The sequence below is a fragment of the Mus caroli genome, unplaced genomic scaffold, assembly GCF_978045245.1.
Source record: "Mus caroli unplaced genomic scaffold, Mus_caroli_1 scaffold_2, whole genome shotgun sequence".
Classification (NCBI taxonomy): Eukaryota; Metazoa; Chordata; class Mammalia; order Rodentia; family Muridae; genus Mus; species Mus caroli.
The window spans coordinates 77,367,506-77,388,537 of record NW_028227257.1 but is presented as its reverse complement, the minus strand read 5'-3'; the positions used below and the strand labels follow the sequence as shown (position 1 = coordinate 77,388,537).

General features: G+C 46.7%; 1 protein-coding gene across 1 annotated transcript in view; it reads left to right on the top strand.

The window, feature by feature from the left end:
• Window positions 1-21,032, top strand: part of Elf5 (E74 like ETS transcription factor 5) — a 28,978-nt gene that overhangs the window by 4,161 nt on the left and 3,785 nt on the right. The window contains exons 2-4 of the mRNA XM_021155866.2: window positions 2,144-2,268; window positions 11,562-11,795; window positions 15,210-15,260. Of these exons, the coding sequence (XP_021011525.1) occupies window positions 2,148-2,268; window positions 11,562-11,795; window positions 15,210-15,260 (406 nt within the window). The 5' untranslated portion in view covers window positions 2,144-2,147. The remainder of the gene's footprint in view (window positions 1-2,143; window positions 2,269-11,561; window positions 11,796-15,209; window positions 15,261-21,032) is intronic.

Sequence of the window (21,032 nt, the reverse complement as noted above, 5' to 3'; positions counted from 1 at the left end):
AAAGAATATCCAAGATTAAGAACTTGAACTCAAGTTTTTCTTTATACCCAGCATGCAGTTCTTCTGCACACAGAATGGTCATCATGATGGTAGATTTGTGAGCGTCTTAGAAGATCCCTGTAACTTTTAGTTTCCTTATATAAATATGCCTGGGATGATGCTATACCTTTGGATAGGAAAGCTAACAGACCATATGGGAAACTCCCTCCAGCTTGACCTTGCTGTCCATTGGCTGTGTAACCTTGAGCAAGTGACACAGATTCCCTGGGTCTCCATTTCCTTCCCTATCAAATGACAGAGTGCCTTTTCCAGCCCTGTACTGCAGTGCTTGCAAGGCAGGAGGTAATTCTGCCCAGAGGTTGGCAAATCCCTCAAAGGGCAGGGTTGTAAATATTTTATGATTTGCTGGCCAAAAGACAAAAATCAAGAATGCTAAGTAAACATGTATTTCGAAATCTAAAAAGATTTCTGGTTTCATGATAAATAAAGAAAGGAGCTATGGGCTGGATTGGCTTTGGGTTGAAGATAACTCCTGAATTAGGTGGTGCATTTTTATGTAAAAGAAATTACTAGCCTTCCATTTATAATGATAATATAAAGTTTATCCATTAAGACACATTCAAACAAAACTAAAGAAATAGCCGTTTAAAATTTTTAATTTATTGTATTTAGAGAAGCAAATGGATTCAGTAAAATTACCTTGGTGACAAGCAAAAGGAAAAAAAAAAAAAAAACAGTGTTCAGAGGACACTGTACCAAGTGATGGAAAAGCTTTTGAGCCTTCCAGTTCCATCTGACAATGTCCCAGGACGTGGAATCTCACCTCTGCCCTGGTATGGTGTTTGCCAGTACAATGATTTTGAGCTGCTGTCTCCTTCCTGTGAACTGAGTTTGAACCAGCTTATCTCATTAACTTTATTTCAAGAATTAAAGAAAATGATGCAAACAGATTTAAAAAAATAATTTAAAACCTTTCAAACATCAGAGAGAGAGAGAGAGAGAGAGAGAGAGAGAATGAAGCACAGAAGTCGTGTTTGGGTGTATGGGAAGCAGCAAAGCTGAGGTTAGCAGAGCAGAACAGTCTCCTGTCAGGCTCCGCAGACACCTTTGCTTAAGCTTCTCTCCTACCGCCACAATGTGCCGGGGCAGCAAAGTGCAGCAGTTAGGATCAGGAACTTTCCAAGCTGATCTACCTGAGCTGACACTCAAACCCCATCTCCTGTCAGCTGGGTTGTCTTGTTCTTGCTACCTGGAGTCCCAGAGCCCCGCCATCACCATCCTTCATCCAAAAAACAGAACCTTTCCCAGCATCCATCAGAGTGGTAGCTCTGAGGAAAGTGCTAGAGGACGTAGCCTGGTACTCCCCTCTCCACACAGTGCAGTCCTCCCCTCTCCACACTCCTGGAGCACGGTGTACTGGAACACTCAGAATGCTACAGTGTCAGGAGTGTAAGATGGTATACATCCTGATGAAACCGAGCTCCTGGGAGGAGTCAGGATTGGTCTAGCATCTTAATATTGCTGCAGGGTATCATGTAAGCATTCACTAACTGGAATAAATTACCTACAGATGTAGCATGCTGTTATACATGTGTGTGTTCATATGCACATATCTAATGTATACAAGGCTTTACAACATCAGTTCAGGGCTGGTTTTGCTGGGAAATAAGATTGTGGCAAACACATGCACATGCTAACACATAGAAACTTCCAGAGCTGTCTGATTTCAGCATCTTAGGATAGAGTCGCACAAGGCAGTGCTTGGCTTGTTTTCCCAAGAGCACTTTTAAATATTATATGTCAGAGTTCAGAGGGTCAGACACAAGCAAAGAGAAAAGTCAATTAAGAGACAGGACTGCACAATCCCAGTCTCCATCCTCAAACCCCAGCTCTGAAACTTTCTTGATATGTTATTTTGGGAACTGTCTCAGCATCTCTGGCTCCGGTTTCTCATAGGAGCAATGGGAATAAACAGGATGTGGTGAGAACTGTAGAATACCGTCTGTGTAAAGCACTTGATGAAAGTGTCTACCTGCTGCCCTCACTAAGAGATAAGTAAGGGTCATCCTCTCAGGAGTTCTACACCATGACGCTTCTGGAAAGCTTTGTTCCCTATGTTCTTACAGCCTCTCTGATATTCCAGGGTGATGTTGGACTCCGTAACCCATAGCACCTTCCTGCCCAACGCATCCTTCTGTGACCCCCTGATGCCTTGGACCGATCTGTTCAGCAGTGAAGAGTACTACCCTGCCTTTGAGCATCAGACAGGTGCGTACGCATGGCAATTCCCATTCAAGGGCAGCAGCATGGGCTCAGGCTGGATGCATGGACCTAGGGCAGCTCAGAAATGTCAGCGTTCAGTGCAGATGTTGGTGGAAAGTCAGGCGGAAGGAAGTACAGGCTTGTGCAGAAAGAAGGGCAGTAGAGTTCTCTCTCCTACTTCTTCCTAGTATGGTGTAAATTCTACAGCCTGCTCCAAAGTAATGTTCAGTAAACATGGGTTCCCTGCCCATCCTAAGTTATCCTCCCCAACCTCCCTCTCCCTCTCCCTCTCCCTCTCCCTCTCCCTCTCCCTCTCCCTCTCCCTCTTTTCCCTCCCTCTCCCTCTCCCTCTTTTCCCTCCCTCTCCCTCTTTTCCCTCCCTCTCCCTCTCCCTCTCCCTCTCCCTCTCCCTCTCCCTCTCCCTCTCCCTCTCCCTCTCCCTCTCCCTCTCCCTCTCCCTCTCCCTCTCCCTCTCCCTCTCCCTCTCCCTCTCCCTCTCCCTCTCCCTCTCCCTCTCCCTCTCCCTCTTTTCCCTCCCTCTCCCTCTCCCTCTTTTCCCTCCCTCTCCCTCTTTTCCCTCCCTCTCCCTCTCCCTCTCCCTCTCCCTCTCCCTCTCCCTCTCCCTCTCCCTCTCCCTCTCCCTCTCCCTCTCCCTCTCCCTCTCCCTCTCCCTCTCCCTCTCCCTCTCCCTCTCCCTCTCCCTGTTTCCCTCCCTCTCCCTCTCCCTCTCCCTCTCCCTCTCCCTCTCCCTCTACCTCTACCTCTACCTCTACCTCTACCTCTACCTCCCAATGCTTAGCTCAGTTTTCTGTACCTAAGAAGGAAGCTTGAGGTCTTATGTAAGTCTCATTGCAGAGGGAGGCCAGCTGAGCTTTGCCCCAGAAACCCTCTGAGGCCTCCTTGCCTGAGTAAGTGCTTGGGTGACTGCACACCCCAGCAAAGCCAGCTTGCTGCTGGCATGGAAGGTGCAGACCCACACAAAGTGACAGACACAAGCACCAATGAAGCTGTCAGTCCTCGAGGAGACTTAACCCTGAGCACACAAGCCTAGCCAGGTCTGAGTTTAGTGTCTAGAGGTGGGCAGTGAGCAGGAGGGGCCCAGCCCTTGACACACTGTCACCACAAGGGAGCCTCTGTCTTTACAGCTAGAAGCCAGGGCTGCACACCCAGAATTGAAGATTCCTAAATCACCTGGTAATCCACCCAGTCCTACCCCCTACACACATGCTCTCTTCCAAACACACAGGCACACACAAAATAGCTCACTGTCGACCGAAAGATCCATCAGGCCTGTCCAACCTATGGTCTGCCGTCCACGTGCAGTGAAGGATAACTGTAAATGTGGCCCAACACAAAAATCATACACATTCCTATGACAATATGAGATATTTCTTTTGCAATAATTTTTGGAAGTCAATTGCACAGAGTAAACTTTGCAGCTGACAATGCCATGCCACAATGTTGAAAGCTGATAGATCACTGCGTTTGGGCTTGACTCAACTGCATACATAGTACAATCCTCCTTTGGTCCCAAGAGGTACCTGGGTTACCCTAAAAGATGATGAGAAAGGTAATTCACTTTGCTCCCTCAAACATTAACCTGAAAAGAAGACATGGAAGGCTTTAGGGTGTTCTTTCATGTTCCCAGTGCCTGTTGTTCCAGATGACAGAGGGGTAGCAGTTGGGAGATGGCCTCAACACTGCCCACATGATGTCCTGGCTACGGGAACAGTGGCTTCTGTAGTCAACAAGAGTCTAAGCTACGGCTCCATGTGACCTTAAAGTGAAGAGTAGCTTTGACATTAGCTGCTCCAGCTTAACCTCTCAGGCCCAATCTCCCCTTTGATAGAGAAATAATGAAGTTAAAGGCTGGCACCAACAAAATGCAGGGCTGCTTCCAGCTGGGGTAGAAGAAAGTTCAAATGCTGATGGCTATGCTAATGTTTGCACAATGGTATGAACATTCTACTTACTGAAGTGGACAATTTTAAAAGATTAAAATTAGGTTTTGGTTCGGCCTATTTTGCCCCAATAAAAAATATAATTCACTAGCAGAAGGCATCGCCAAAGGAATTGACCCTGGAAGGTAATTCTGTACACGCTCAGATTCTCGGGGGCAGCCCTCCGTGGATTGAGGCCTCAGCAGGTCTATTAGTGTAATGAAAGGTGAGACAAGATCTATGCTGCAATTCTTCCAGCAGTGTCTCTGAATCCTGCGTCAGGAGACATCAGAAAGATAAACTTCTCTCAGCACTGTTTTAAAACACTGAAGTATCTCCCTCAAGAAATGAGGCCAACCAAAATAAAATATCCTTATTTCTCTTCCCAGTCAGGACATCATCAGCCAGAGAAATAACAGGGTCTAAATTACAAAAAACAAAGCAAAACAAAACAAACCCCACCCTTGTCTACAGGAACAGAGCTGGGGTAGTCGGGATACCTTGACAACTTCCCCCTAAGTCATGTCTCCTTGCTGCCTCACAGATCTCCATTTTGAATCTAGGCCTTGTCTAGGGAGTTATCCTAATAAGAACTTCCTGTTGGTATCTGCTCTCAAGTATTGACATTGCCACTCACCAGCCAAGTGACTTCCCACAAGCTATTTGACACATTTTCCTTCACCAAAATAGTATCCCCTTCCTACAGCTGGGAGTGTAAAATAAGAGTTAATATTATCAGGCATTTGGACACGTGCCTGGCACCTGTCAAATGCTTGCCTCACAGGGACACCTTGCAACTCCTAGAGAGGAAGAAAACAGCCATTGCCTTCCTCTCTCCAGTCAACCTAGACTTCAGTAGTAACCCTCCCAATCTGGGTCTGCAAAGGCAAAGGCCATGAGGGAGACGTAACATACCCTGGATCCAGACAAGTGACCGCTAGGAAGGAGGGGATGTGATGCTCAGCCTAGCGGAATCCAGCTGTTTCCAAACTTCACAAATGGCTTCAGCTGAGAAGGCCTGAGCCTGTGCCCTCATTGCATGCACCACAAGTGAGTCTAGACTGCTCTTTGAAGCAGGGCCTCTGCCTGACTGCACTAAGGGCTTGGAAGGGCACAGTCACAGATTGCAAAATACACTGCAACATCATTAATTCATCTTGGCCTTGACCTCAGCTTCTTCAAAATAGAGAATTGTCAGTTAGACTATTTATTCAGTAGAAACTCTGTACTTCATATGCATAATATGGTATGGAATATATATATATATATATATATATATATATATATATATGCGGGGGGGTTTGAGGCAGATCTCACTATATAGCCCTGACTGCCCTGGAGCTTACTGTGTAGACCAGGCTGGCCTCCAACTTCAACTACCTGCCTGTCTACCCAGTACTGGGATTAAAAGCACATGCCGCCAGGACAAGTTTCACATGCATATATATTTTTTAAAGATTATAGATCCGAATAAGTTCCAATAGTCCACATTCTAAAGTTTTCTGGTCTTAGCTTTACTTCTTGGAGCTTCACCCTAGATATCCTCCTCCACACACACCTCTTTCCTGGCCTTCAAAATGGCCAGACCAACATGTGGCACCTCCCTCAACTGTGGCATTTTGCTTATGCTCTTTTTCCACAGCAGAGCCTTCTAGACTGGGGAAGGCCCAGGGAACTAGGTCCAGGAGGCCCCTTAAGTCTAGTACAGAGTCTGGGTGGCAGTGGAGAAGACTAGATACAGGTTCTCCCCTCTGCACCCCCACCCTAGGCCAGGTTCCTCCACTTCCATTCTGCATAGCATTATTAAGGTTAGGCTGTAGGCCACACCTACACTACCTGAGTCTAGCTGTCCCTTACCCACTGTGTGACTTTAGAAAGGGTTGTCTCCTGAGGCCTCCATTTCTCTATTTGTAAAATGGCCGTGACCTATCTTGTCATTGAAGACAGCAGGGAAGAACACAGTGCTTAGCAGGGTGATTAGTACCTAAGAGCACTCAGGAGGTACAACAGCTGCTGGGACAGGAGTGGTGGTAAACACCATGAATCCCAATGCTAGGGCGGCAGAGGCAGGTTGATCTCTGTGAGTTCAAAGCCAGGCTGATCTACAGAGTGAGTGCCAGTATAGCCAGAAATATATAGTGAGACCCTGTCTCAAGAGAGAGAGAGAGAGAGAGAGAAGAAGAAGAAGAAGAAGAAGAAGAAGAAGAAGAAGAAGAAGAAGAAGAAGAAGAAGAAGAAGAACAAGAACAAGAACAAGAACAAGAAGAACAACAAGAAGAACAACAAGAAGAAGAAGAAGAAGGAGGAGGAGGAGAGGAAAAGAAAGGAAAGGAAAGGAAAGGAAAGGAAAGGAAAGGAAAGGAAAGGAAAGGAAAGGAAAGGAAAGGAAAGGAAAGGAAAGGAAAGGAAAGGAAAGGAAAGGGGAGAGAAGGAAAGGAAGGAAATTATAACAGCTGTGCTTATCCGATATGAGATTTTACTTCAAGGGGGGCTTTTTAAAAGAACAGTGCCAAGGCATCCTAAGTATTAAAATCAAAGGGGAACGCATTTAAATCACACTGGGGCTTTTCCAAGTAAGATTCATGTGCTGGGCACAGAAACTCAAGAGCATCCATGTGTATGGGCCTAAGAACTCCTACATCTAAACTAGAGAACAAACCCGAGTTATTCAAAGGTCTAAGCAGAGTCCCATAGCAGAAGTTACGTCCCAGAGTAGTCACTCCTGGCTACCTCTGCCCTCTGAGGCTTAAGGAGTGGCTGTAGCCATCACAACTCGGGGCCTGGCTCTCTCAGCCTCTCCCTAACTCTCCGGGACACTTTGCAGACACCCAGCCAGCCCTCCACTTTCCTGGTCCAGTTTCTTATGCTGTTCATGGTCTATGTCATTTGAAGGTTAAGACAAGAAGCCAAGAGAGGTTATAGGTAGGATGGGGCCAGCCCAGCTAAGAAAGGAACCCTGAAAGTCATTTATCACCACAGGACTTCCCTCATAAAGCCCTTCCTTTCCGTGCCAAAGCTGCAAATGAGGGTACCCTATACTTCACTCACTGTCTCTCTACAGCGTCGCCCTGGGCGAAAAACTTTCCCAACTCCCTATGCTAATAAATCATGCTAATTATGGTCCTAAATTGTCTAACTTAGGCTTCCTCTAAAGCCGACTGTCTGTCTCGCCCTTTCCCAGTCTTGAATTTGTTCTGGTTGTTCCTTACCCTGCGAATGAACGCAGAGAGTTAGGCAGCTCCTCCTGTCCAGTATGATATGAACTTTCTAATTCTCATGTCCCTACCTGGAGCTACTTCAGGCGTGGGTATCACCTCCCTATTCTGAGGGCCCTGGAGGACATCAGTCCGCTGAACTCAATACATCCAACTGGATAGCACCATTTGAAAGAGCTCCCCCAGAGTCAATGACAACTCTCTCCAGCTCCTCAGCCTTTCTTCCCAAGGCAGCTGGCCCTCAAGTGCCCTGACCCACTTCAGACTTCAAAGGAGCTGGCAAGGCCTAATGCTTAATAGTGGCCTCTGGACTTTCACATCAAGCTTTCTGGGCATAGGATACTGGCTGGCTTCGGCTAGGACCCTAGGCAGACAGGCCTGATACCAAGCTTCACACAAGTTCAGTGTGTCTTGTAAATGAGAGACACATCAAGGAAAACGCTGTACCTTTCCAGACAATATGACCCAGTAAGAGAGTATATTCTTATATAAATAGCCCCTTGATTTGCTCTATATTCATTCCTTCCAAATTCTAGTAGGTTCTTTTTCATGTCATTTGCTGGAAGCAGAGGCACTGGCACCATCACCTCTCCATATTTCTGACTTTTCAGACCTAAGCTAGAGATAGATAAATAGATAAATAGGTAAACAGGTTTACTGACTTCTAATTGTGTGGCGGATGTGCATCCATTTGCCTGCCTTCATCCAAATCTTATTTTTGCTATGTGTATTCTCCAAGACCAGGAAATGTGGCAATGATGCAAGAGGTCCACATGGTGTCTAATGACCTTACTTATGGCCACTGTGACCCTGGAGGGGAACCTTGTAACCTCCCAGAACCTGTTTCCTTACCCTAAGGTAAAGATTGCAATCACTGGTGATCTGGTAACACTTACTGAGGAGTGGCGGGCTGAGGGGTGGGGGATGGGAAGCTACTCTCAGCACTCCTGGTTCAGGGTGACCAGAGTTCCACAGCTGGCTGGCGAGGGAGGTGCTGTGAATCCTTCTGGAACTTTCTTAGCAGGGCACCCTGAGGGGAGGATTTTTTGAGAGAGTGTGAACTGCTGTGGTTCAAGGAGAACAGGAGGGACTCAAGGGTCAGAGGAATGGGGAAAAAAAGCACCTTCCAGCAGAGAGCAGGGAGTGGCACTGGGGCAGATAATAAAGGCCCTGGGGCAGGATCCCTCCCTTCCTCAGAGGTGCTACTAACACCTCCCCCCACCCCCAACCCCTATCAAAGCTGAGACCATGGAAACACTCCACCACCTAGTCTCTGGATGCTGCCTCCCCTCATCCTGCCTCCAAGTCCCTGGGAGCAGCCATTTCCTCTCAGCTCTGGAGTCTGTGGGAAGGGCTTTGGCTGACAGGAAAGCCAACCACCATTGTAGTTGGGCCCCTGTTGCCTACAAAGCCTGCTCTATAAGTGAGTTCCACCAAGGAGCCAGAGAGCGAGGCACTAGGCCAGCAACAGCTTCCTGAGGCCATAAATGCCCTCCCCCTACCCCTTCTCTAGATCCTTAAGGGAAGAAACAATGAAGTCTTCCTTCCAAACAAAATAACCATGCCATAGAACTGGAGCGGGGAAGGGAACAGAGACACAGAAAAACCTTTCCATGGAGAGAAACGTGCTGTGTGCTGCACAGCAGTGCACCGATAGCCATCTCAGTCAGGCCCCAGTGCGGGACCAGCAGCCAAAGAATGTCAAGGATCATAAACAGCTCCCATCAGAATACCAGGAACGGCTAAAGACCTCTTAGGTTTACTCAAGCCAGCAATCAGTAGATGAAAAAGCACAGACCGAACTCAGGAAGGGTCTGTTTTCTCAGGAGACCCTGCTCTCTGCCAGAAACCAGCCATAAGCCTGATCAGCCAGCTCCAGCCAGCAGTGGGGGATCACGGAAAGGGTAGTTGGGACAAACCATTCCCTCCATGTTTTCAGCCACCAGGTAAAGGCTATAACACCAGCACTCACCAGCCTGGCAATGAAGGTTCTTTCATGTAGGTGAATGCAAAATTCTGGTTAAAGGGCTGGTGATAAAAAGTAGATCATTTGCTACACATGTGTGCAGCTCTGGACTCCAGCCCCTCAAAAATAAATAAATAACTTTTTGTTTGTTTTTTTTTTTAAAATAAAACAAGTCTAGGATTTGGGTTTGACAAAAAAACTCACCAGTGGGAAAAGAGATTCCTAGAGCATTCTGAGTTTTAGAGGGAAACTGTTTCTATCTTTACGAAATAGCCCTGTCATACCATGAGGTAGGACACTAGAAGAATGAGAAACCCAATAATGCCAATCAGGACTTGGCACCTCAAAGGCAATGGACAAGAGGTAGCCCCAGCAGACCAGACAGAGCTGTATCTTAGCTGGGTTCATGAGCACCGCAGCTCATCTAGGCACAGGAACAGCAGCAGAGGCAGGGGAGTGGCAATCACAACAGCGCCAGTGGCTGAGGAGTGTCACTACAGAGGTCACTCTCTCTGTACTCCACATGGCCTGATCCAGTGACCTCAGCCTTGCTCTGTTGATTTGCCCCACCCCCTTCTCTCTTGCTCTCTGCCTACCTCCCTCTTCAGATGTCACCTCTTTTCTGTGCTGATCCTCCAAGGACGAACACAGTAAGATGAGAGGAGAGAAGCATTCAGACTGCAGTTCACATCCCACCTTACCGGCTGACAGTGGGATCTAAGGGAAGTGGTTCTTCTCCAATCCCAAGCTCCTCATCTATCAGGGAACAAAGGCTAAACATGGCTGTCCACCATGAAGTCTTCCCAGGCAATATGTGGCATGGCACAGAATAGGTGGATAGCGGTAACATTAATAAGATTGTTAAAGCACATGTGAGCTCATTTGTGCTGTAGAACAACTCTGATATAGGTGATATAGTCTTCTCCATTTCACGAAAGAGGAAAGTAAAGTTCTCATTTATTGGATGGATGGACAGACAGACATGTTGGTGGGTGGGTGGATGGATGGATGGATGGATGGTTGGGTAGTGGATAGATACATGAGTACTTAGATACTATGGTGGCTACAAAAATTATTTACATTAGAGCCGGGAATAAAATTCACTGGTAGAGTGTTTGCCTCAGCTGCACAGGTAGCTGTCTGCATTGCCAAAGAACTTGACAAGTGCCAAGTCTCTCTCTCTCTCTCTCTCTCTCTCTCACACACACACACACACACACACACACACACACACACACTCCTCTATTCTTATGTCTGCCATTCTATTTGTCTCTGCTTGAAGCATTGAGATAAGGTTTCTGAACACCTGGACAGGGTGCTACTGGGACATCCCAGCCTCCAAGTCAGGACAGCACCTACAACTGTCTGAGTGTCTACACGGCTCCTTTGAAGGAGTAGGCAGTCTGAGCTCAGGAAAAGATACAACTTAAACCACCACCAGGAACACAACAACATCAGTACAGCCAGCTCCTCCGTGACTTCCTTTCTCCATAGACTTCTGTTATTGTAGTCCAAGGTCTGCCACACTATGGGCAATAGCTAACTAGCCCAAGACCCTTGTAAAAGATGACTAGAGGCTATGCACAAATAGACAGCCATCATAGCACCTGTCCATTAATGCACAGAGACTCAGACCAGTTTCAGATAGAGTCTAGCAGAAAGAAGACATGTAGTAACTATTGAATTGATTGGTGATTTCCTAGACACCGCTCTCCTTACATTATATCTCCAACTCTATAACAGCCGTGTAGGTCAAACAGATTACACCCATTTTAACAGCGGTGGAATCAGAGGCCTAAATATCTATGGGCCTTACCCAAAAGACAAGTGGCTAAACCAGGATTTGAACCCAGGCCTTTAGAACTCCGAGATTTTATTCTTGATATCATGTTACCTGGAGAATATTTTTGCTCTCTTTCTTTATTGGGTACATCATGTTAAGCACCAGAAAGAGATTTAGTAATTTCCTACCTGCCTCATACCCTCTCTGGTCCCAACAGCCATCTACAGAATCCCATCTCCCTGGTGGTCTCTGTAGAGACGATAACCTGGATCCTTGTAAGTGCATGACAGACCTAGAGCCCTTTCTGAATAAGGAACCTTTAACGATGCTAACATAACTGGAGTATTCTTTGAGGATCCCTTGGTAACCTTTTACTTCTCTGTGCTCTGGTGCAGCCTGTGATTCCTACTGGACATCAGTGCACCCTGAATACTGGACCAAGCGCCACGTCTGGGAATGGCTCCAGTTCTGCTGCGACCAGTACAAGCTTGACGCCAACTGCATCTCCTTCTGTCACTTCAACATCAGCGGCCTGCAGCTCTGCAGCATGACGCAGGAGGAGTTCATTGAGGCGGCCGGCATCTGTGGAGAGTACCTGTACTTCATTCTTCAGAACATTCGTTCGCAAGGTCAGTGTCAGCCTCGGGAGGAGGGCCCAGGACTGGGACCTGATATCCCCATAGGTGCTTCCTTACCCCGACTCTCATAATCAATTGATATCAGTGCTCAGTCAAAACCTCTCCGTAACCAGAACTTTTACCATCTCAGTGTTGAGAGTTTAGCCAAAGGGAAAGGCAAAAGCCAAGAAAGCAAATGGGGTAGGTTTTTTAAAAAAGAAAAGTAAAACTCAAAGCACAGGTAAGGAAGTCCAAAACCACGCTGGAAGTCTCAAATAAGGATGCTCAAAAATAATTAAACCATGAAAGATGTGGGGCACGGGGGCGCTCTGCTTCATCCCTGACTAAGCAGAAAGGAAGACAATGAAATAGACCTTTTCTCTTCCTATTTCCAGAGGAGTCCAAAAATTACCACTCTTAGTGCATTCCTTTCTGTCGAGGACCCAATGGCCAGAAGGTGGTGCCAGTAGCGTGGACACTGTGAGCAAGCGCTGCTTTTTCAAACCACAAAGCTGTGTCCCAGTGATAAAGCCGCAGGTCTGAGAGGCTTCCCTCTGTGACAGCATACAGGCCTGCTTCACAGGCAGTCCGGGCAAAGTGAAAACTCAGAAATCAGAATGACCCGCTGTGTTACTGATACAGTCCAGGCTCTTAGATAAGGAAGCCATAGGATTCTTTCTGCAAGAAGCGCCCTCTGTCGGAATCCCCAGAAGCTCTGTCTGCTAGGAGGATTTACGACCCTCCCTGAGCTTTGAAGGATTTGGTGAATGATTACCTGGCACAACATAAAAGTATGCTCTAAGTAGCAACTATTTGTATCACTAATATAACCAAGAGGCAGAAACAAAACAAAACAAAACAAACAAACAAACAAACAAACCAAAGCAGACACATCTATGCTTGAGTCTTTACAAAAGGACTTTTGGAAAACTTTTAAGTTTCTCTTGGAAAGGTTTCTTCAGGATACAGAGAAAGCAGGACGTTCCCTGCCACTGGAGAACCAAGCTGTCTGCTGGTCCCTGCTTTACAAGGATGCTGTGTCCAAAGAAGAGATTCTGATTTAGGCAGAGAATCCTCAGAGCACCTTCCAGCTCTGGGAGTCTACTGCTTCTATTTGGTCCTCCCATCATGACGGAATGAGGACAAGAAAGCAGAGTGGGGCCTTGGGGGAGAAGCTGAGACCTGTGCTGAGGGTGTGCACTCCCTGAATCTGGACAAGGCTGAATGTGTCACAACCTCTCTGGGAGAAGGAGCCTGGATCTCCATTAAAAACCTCCCAAGAGCCAGGTATGGTTGTACACAGCTTTAAACCCAACACGTAGGATACAAAGAGGCAGACAGGTTTCTGTGAGTTTAAGGCCAACCTGCTCTGTATCCTGAGGTTCAGGCCAGCAAGGTGATGTAGTTCGTAACACTCTGTCTTTAAAAATGAAACGCTCCCAAGAGGACAATCGTGCTAAAAATTCCTGGGCCATGGAGAGGGCCATATTCCACCTTGGAAGGAGTTGAGGTTGCATTGCTACCTCAGCCAAATGCCACATTAACCAAGTTTGTCTCGAAGTCCCGAGCTCCTGGGCTAAGAGTTTCCACAATGGTCTGGTCTTTTCCTAGATTATATAAATATATATTTATATATATGTGTGTGTGTGTATGTACATATACATACATGTATACATATATATACATACACACACATATATAAATGTATACGTATATGATGTATATGTATGTGTATGTGTATGTGTATGTGTATGTGTATGTGTATGTGTATGTGTATGTGTATGTGTATGTGTATGTGTATGTGTATATACATGCACCATTGACTCAGGAATCTGTAAAATAAAAATGAGTAAGCTAAACACTGGTTTTAGAGATGCTCTGCAGTTGAGAGTACACGCTGCTCTTTTGGAGGACCTGAGTTTGATTCTCAGCATTCACATGGGGTTGACTCCAACTCCAGGAGATCCAAAGCCCTCTTCTGGCTTACACACACACACACACTCATACTAAAAATCTTACCCTCTTTTATCCCCCTTTGCTATTTTTGAGACAAGGTCTTACTCTATAGCTCTGGCTGTCCTAGAACTAACAGAGATCTGCCTGCCTCTGCCTCCCAGGTCCTGGGTTTAAAGGCATGTGCCACTATGCCCAGCTAAAATCTGACCAATAAGGAATCCCTGAGTGTCAATACCAACTCCAACAATGGGACTTTATGTCATTCTCTATGTCTGAAAATACCGCTCCAACAACCTGCTCCACCCTGAAGCTCTCCCTTTAGGTCCCTCAGGCAAGTCTGTGTATGTAAGCATCGTGACCGGAGTTTATACTTCAGCAGTTTGCCCGGGACACACTGGTCTCACTGTTTATCTTAGAATAATCACCATTAGAACTGTCTTCCATTCTGAGGTTTCTACATTTGAACAAAAGTTATATTCTGGGTAACTATCTAGCTTGTGCCTTGTTCACCTCATAGTCTAGGGTTCTGCAAGAACAGGACACAGAACAAGGATGCTTCAACCAGGGGAGGTGCTAGGAGGACCCCAGAGCCCAGACAATCATCTGAATCAGTAGATGTTGTAGAAAGATGTAAAGGTCTAGAAGCATGGACGCCCTGGTCACCATAAGGAAAGATCAAGGGAAAGACTGGGGACCACAGAATGGCTTCTACAGTGTAGGACAAGAAATATCTTTCATCAGTCCCCTACTTGGCCCTTTGGCCAGAGTGTTCCAATTATGTTAGTAAAGAGATAGTACTCTTCATGATAGAGGCCAAGTCAACAATAGGTTATCCACTGACCTGTCCTGGTTCCTGGAAACATGATCTTAAACTCCAGCCCAGCTCACCATTCTACAGAGTAAGGTACCAACTCGGTCTTCCAGAGAACTGAGCATTCAAGCAGAGCTATGTGCCCTTTGAGCTTTTTGTCCTTCTCCTCCTTATGGCTATCATATCACAGGCATTCTGATCTCCAAGGATTACAGTCCCATGTCAGAAACCATAGGCCCAGGGCCAGAAGAGAGCTGAGTGGGTGTTTAAGTACATATTCCACTAAGACTGACCAACAAACCAGAGAGCCAGTGACTGGCAACGCCATGCAGGCAGCAGCAGTTGAGAGCCCAGGTTTCCTGGATCCTAGGCAAGATTCACTCTCTAGAGTCCAGTCAGTAGATCCATGCAGCCTCCTGGAATCCCTGGCGTCTGTTGTTCTTTTTAGATAACCTTTTAAAAAGTATGATGCTGTTGTATTTGGCTTCAGGGTGGCTTTATAAGGGCTGGATGGTGTCCAAGTTTCCCTCTTGGGGGGAAAAAAAGTCCCTCAGAAATGAGAGTCACTTCCCTTCCTCCAAAATCTCCTCTCCTGGTCTGGCCAGACCCCAGGATTGCATGAAATAGTTTATGAATCTCTCTTTCCCTTTCTTTCCCAGGTTACTCCTTTTTCAATGATGCTGAAGAGACCAAGACCGGCATCAAAGACTGTAAGTATGACGTTCAAACTGCCCACAGCTGTGCCTGCATACTGGCCACTTGGGTTTGATCCTGATTTAACAACCACACTAGAAGGTTGATGAACCAAAAGCAAGCACAGCCTTGGAGAAAGAGTAGAGAAAATGGGTTAAAAGAGTATGACAGGGGAAGGGGGTCTGTGGGACAATAACTCAAGTCCTCCTCAAGACGTTCCCTGTCTATAAAATATCAAGGCCCTTCGGGGTTGTGGTGAGTTTAAGGAGCAATGAAATTTGTGCCTGGTAAAGGGCCTTGTAGGTGCCTGCAGTGAGAATACTATAAAGCCAGTGCCCATTAGCCATGGTGCCAATGACTTCCAGCCTTTACCGGTCCTATGGTTGCTGATATTTCAGAATAATCTGAGCCCATTGCTAAGTCATTGATAATTAAAGGATGGTGGAATAGGGGGATCTCAAATGGCCCACAATCCCAACAATTAGTTCATGTCTGGAGATGGAGGCAGGGAACGGGAACATTGGAGCTTCTGTTTTTAAAACACTTCTATGTGTTCTTTGAGAATTCCATACATGTATGTGATGTATTTTGATCATATCCACCCCCATACTCTTCCCACCATGCTCCCTCCCAACTTCATGTCTTTTCTTATCTAAAAAAATATATATACAGATTCCAGCTAGTGCTACCAATACATGTGCAGGGCTGTGGTAACGTCCACTGGAGTAAGGGCAGCCTACCACACAGTGCCACCACTGAGGTCAGAGGATAACTTCTGGGAGGCAGTTCCTTCTTCCACTGAGGGGTTCAGGGATCAAACTCAGCTCATCAAACTTGCATGGCTAGGACACTTTACCTTCGGAGCCATCTTGCCCAGGACACTTTACCTTCGGAGCCATCTTGCCCAGGTTTTTGGTTTTTTGTTTTTCCTTTTTCCTAAAATCTCAGTCAACTGGGGATTTAGGTTCTTAGACTTCTGATTAGTGAAGGTTTTGTGATTTTGTTTGTTGTTTGTTTGTTTGTTTGTTTGTTTGTGGACATTAGCACAGGAATAGCCCACTTCAGTTGTGAAATGGTTTCTCTCCATCCAGCCCCAAGAATCCTAGTCTTACCAGAAAGAAAGATGAGAGGTTCAAGGAAACAAAGACAAATACAGGGCCCAGATGGTCCTTGAAAAAGAGCTAAAAGGTGTGTCATTGAGTTTTCCAAAGCAATATCCACTGGCCCTATGAGTCATTACATAAGAATAAATAACGTTAAAATTCAGGTCCTCGAATATTAGTCATGTTTTAAATGCACAGTCACGGTTGGTCAGTAGCCACCATATTGGATTGCAGGCATTTTCCATCTCGACAAGTTTTGGGGACATTATCAGAGGAGAATGAGTCTGAGTCTGAGAGCTGGACAAGGGCAGATTCAGTGGAGTTTGGGTTTCATGCTGAGCATGCTGGGAAGCTACTGAAGGGTTGCAAGTGTTGAAATGGTAAAGGTCACAACCAGATTTGAACATTTCTTAGACTGTGGGGTCTAGCTGGGAATCTACTACCTAGGATGGTGATGCTGGTGGCCCACACCAGTGATGGAACAGAAATGAAAAAAAGCTTCTAAAAGTGAGGGTGGTGGGGAAAGGCTTTGGGTAAGCTTGTTTATCACTCATGGAGATAACCCCTCCAACAACAGCGGCTGCTTGAGGCTCTGATCCATGTGCCCAACCCAGAAACTACCCAAACAGCAGCCCCACAGCTCTGGTTATCCCAGCCCCAGTTCCTGAGGGCTGGCTCTGGCTTTCCTGCAGCCCTTGGGACCAAGGCTTCCTTAAACAGGAACACTAATGTAGACCTTGACAGGCACAGGGTAGGTAAGAAATCAGCAAATTGATAGCTTGTACAGTAAGCCTGTCCTAGAAAACACACACTATATGACCACAGAGTCTGTGACCTAGGCAATGTTTCATGGTCCCAGATATCCTGGAAAATGAAACCAGAGACTGCCTTCCAATGCTGATGTACCAACTAGAGACCACAGAGTAGCCAAAGAGGACAGGGTCCCATCCTGGAGGCTTTAGTAGCAATTGCTAGCTATCATGGTTCTTTGCTTTTTGTTTTTTTTTGTTTTGTTTTTTTAAGATGTATTTGTTTTATCTATGTGAGTACACGGTTGCTGTCTTCAGACACTCCAGAAGAGGGCATCAGAACTCATTACAGATGGTTGTGAGCCACCATGTGGTTGCTGGGATTTGAACTCAGGACCTTCGGAAGAGCAGTCGGTGATCTTAACCACTGAGCCATCTCTCCAGCCCTATCATTATGTTTTTAAAGCACTCAGCACTGTGCCAGGCATGGAGTCAGGAGTCCAGGATATATGAGCTCACACGCATGCCCCATCTCCATTTGCATCTGAAGAAAACTGGGGTGCAGCAACTTTAGAGTAATCACAGGCCTGGGACTGGTATGACCACACACGCATGCGCACACACACACACGCATGCACACATGCATAGCAGCTCCCAGGCCCTTCTATTTGTTCTTCTGCCTACAGGGTAGAGATCCAAGGTTCCTGGGAGTTGTCTACCTCCGAACCTTGCTTGACAGTGATCCATCACAGGGGATCTTCATTTGTTCCTACCCAAAACCCAGCAAGCCTCGAAGCCATCCAAACTGGCCAAGCAGCAACAGTCCAGCCCTTGATAATTTTTTTTCCTTCTCTTTCCACCTGTCCCCTCCCTCCTGCACTACAGAAATGTCAGTAGAGACCACACCATACCCAAGGATAGAGCTTACAAGCTTGAGTTCATGGCTAGCAACCCCTGCTCTTGAGTATCTCTGAGGCATGCTAGCATGGGGTTGGGAGTTTTGAATGGACTGACAGTGTCATGAGCAGGTGTGAGCTCGATTTTGAAAACCTGTCACCAGGCCTCCATCTTAGCTTCTAGAGGACACCTGATTAGGATTTCATGATGATAAACTTAAAATTTTAAGCTTCCAGTATCAAGGACAACCAGGCCTGCCCAAGCCTCACTGACAGTAGCAGGAATATACCTCCCCTTGTGCCACACCAGGCACCCCCGCTGCTTGGGCACTGTTGCTGTAAGGCTGGTGTTTGCAGACATGCAGTGTTCCTTCCTGGTACTGCAAGAAACCAACAGCTCACCTTGGTGAAGGGTTTAATCAGGTTCCTGCCTTGAGATTGGCAGCAATGACGCCATCTCCTCTGCCTCCGCCTCTATCTCAACCATTAGATTAATAAAAGGAGACAGATTTGGAACCTCCTCAACTCATGAAGGCCTTCAAAGTCACCTGATCTGGAGCAGTAGGAACAGAGTGACCTGACCAGATGGGTCTTCATGTCTCTTGTGTGATCCCTCTGCTCTGTGCCTACCACCTCCCCTCATCCCACCAAATAGACTCCATCCCAAGCACAAGGGACCACGGAGATGAAAAGCTTGCCCTTTCCCTTGCTCTCCTTGTAGTCCAGTGAAGGCTTCTTATCTGTTCGTGGTCAGTGATTCGCCTTTGTTTATTGTTGTGGCTCCACTTGCTTCCCCCACCCCCCAAAAGATTCAGTAACACAATGGGGAAGTCTAGAGATGGGAATAGGCACACAGCACAAAAGAACCAGTGACCGCTGCTCAGACCATTTGAGCTAAGTGCTCACTCGGTGCCTACCAAATACCTCCTGCAAAGGACATGACCTGCTTGTGAGTGTCAGCTCTGGGACCTCTGGGATGGAGGTGATGGGTGGAGAAAGGACACTGTACTCAAGTCTCAGCCTGACACCTGTACAAAAATTTTAAACTCTCTGGGTTCCAAACACTTGAATAAAATGGCAATAATGTTAGCGTCATCCACCATTGTTAAAGGACTATGCTGCAGTGTATGAGGCCTCTAGTAAACACTCAGCACTTAATAAAATGCCCCATGAACATAAGCTTTAGTGAAAAAAAGCTGAGATGGGTTTTAAAGGAAGAAGAAACACATGGGTGCTTTTAGACCTCAAGGAGAGAGCTGGGGGCTCTATAACAGGACATGGGTGCTCTTAGATCTCAGAGGGGACTCTAGCCCAGGAGGTGGGCTCAGGGGAGGCTTCTGAAGAGGTTCTGTGGGAATAGAAGTCTGCTGGGTAGATGTGAGGAAAGTCACTCTGACCCCACTGAAACCCGCTAACCTGAGATGAAAGAAAGTGTTGGGGAGCAGAAAGAGATAAGGCTAGAGGACTGGGCAGGGTCCACTTTATGAAAGGCCTGCCTAATGTGACAGCCTTCTTCATCCTGGTGACACTGCAAAATGTTTACGTGGGGAGTGATACAATCCAGTGGCCTAGAACACAGGACCTGGGCAAGAGTGTACACGGGACACCCTTTTTTCCCAAGATCCCTTGTGTATTCCTTTGTTTCATTAATACATATCCTAGACTATAAAGTCCGCATGATTAGTGTAGTGTAGTGGCCGATAATAACAGTTATTTAATACCTGCTGTATGCCTTGCACCATGCTAGGTGCTGAGGGAATACATAGGTAGAGGCAAATCCTGCCCTCTAGTGGACACAGACCGCCAAGCACACAAATCAATGTGTCATGTAGGTGCTCAAAGGCCAGAAAGAAGTAAATGAGAGATCTCAGTAGAGGCCCCAAAGCACCGATGTGTGGTTACAATTTTTAAAGTGGGAGGAAGCCACTTCTGGAAGGTGACTCTTAGTCCTGACTGAGATGAAGATGTGAATACTCAGATAGTCAAAGAAAGGACAAAGAGCAACTGTAAATGCCCCACAATGTAATGTGCCTGCCTGATGAGAAAGCCCGTGTAGCTGAAGCAAAGTGATCCCAGAACTGGAAGAATAGACAAAGACTTAGGTGAGGCAGGAGCTGGGTCTGGTTCTAAAATTCTCTTTAAAATCCAAATACTTTCAGACAATGCATGTGTGAGAATCTGAGATTATCAATTAAAGCACAATGATATGTAATTCCATTCAATATTGAGTTAACTCTCGCTTCCTGCATGAAGTCTCATCTCCTTGTTTCTGCTGGGTCCCTTCCAATCTGTTCTCCACACAGTCCCAAGAGGGATCTTCTTAAAAGATGAGCTGCTGAAATAGAAATGTAGCTCAGTTAAGTAGTTTGTGTAGCATGAGTGAAGCCTTGGCTTCCATCCCCAGCATAAACTGGAAAAGCCAGTCCAGGCCTGTATTCCCAGCACTTAGTGAAGAAGCGGAGGCAGGAGGGTCGGGAGTTCAGGGTCATCCTAAACTACAGTGAGTTCAAGATCAGTGCGAGCCATCTAAAAGCATGTCTCAAAAGAAGGCAGGGCACGGGGATCTCAGAATTCACTTTAATATAAAATCTCAAACCACCACCCAGCCTCCAAAACCATGACCTACCACTGTCTGCAACTTACATGGGTGTCGTGGTGCCTCCCGCTCTCTCCAGCCACAGGGTATGCAAGCTTCCTAGGCACTCTATGATAGACACTGCCCCCTCCACCTAAAACCTGCTCTCCCTCCTCCCCCTCCTCCCCCTCCTCCCCCTCCTCCTCCCCTCCTCTTCCTCCTTCCCTCTCCTCCTTTCTCCTTCCTTCCCCTCTTCCTTCTCCCCCTTTCCACTCTCCCCCTCTCTCCTCCTTTCTCCTTCCTTCCCCTCTTCCTTCTCCCCCTTTCCACTCTCCCCCTCTCTCCTCCTTTCTCCTTCCTTCCCCTCTTCCTTCTCCCCTTTTCCATTCTCCCCCTCTCTCCTCTGCTTCCCCTCTTCCTCCTCCTTCCACTAGTTCGTAATGTAACTCTCTCCTCCTGTGAGCTC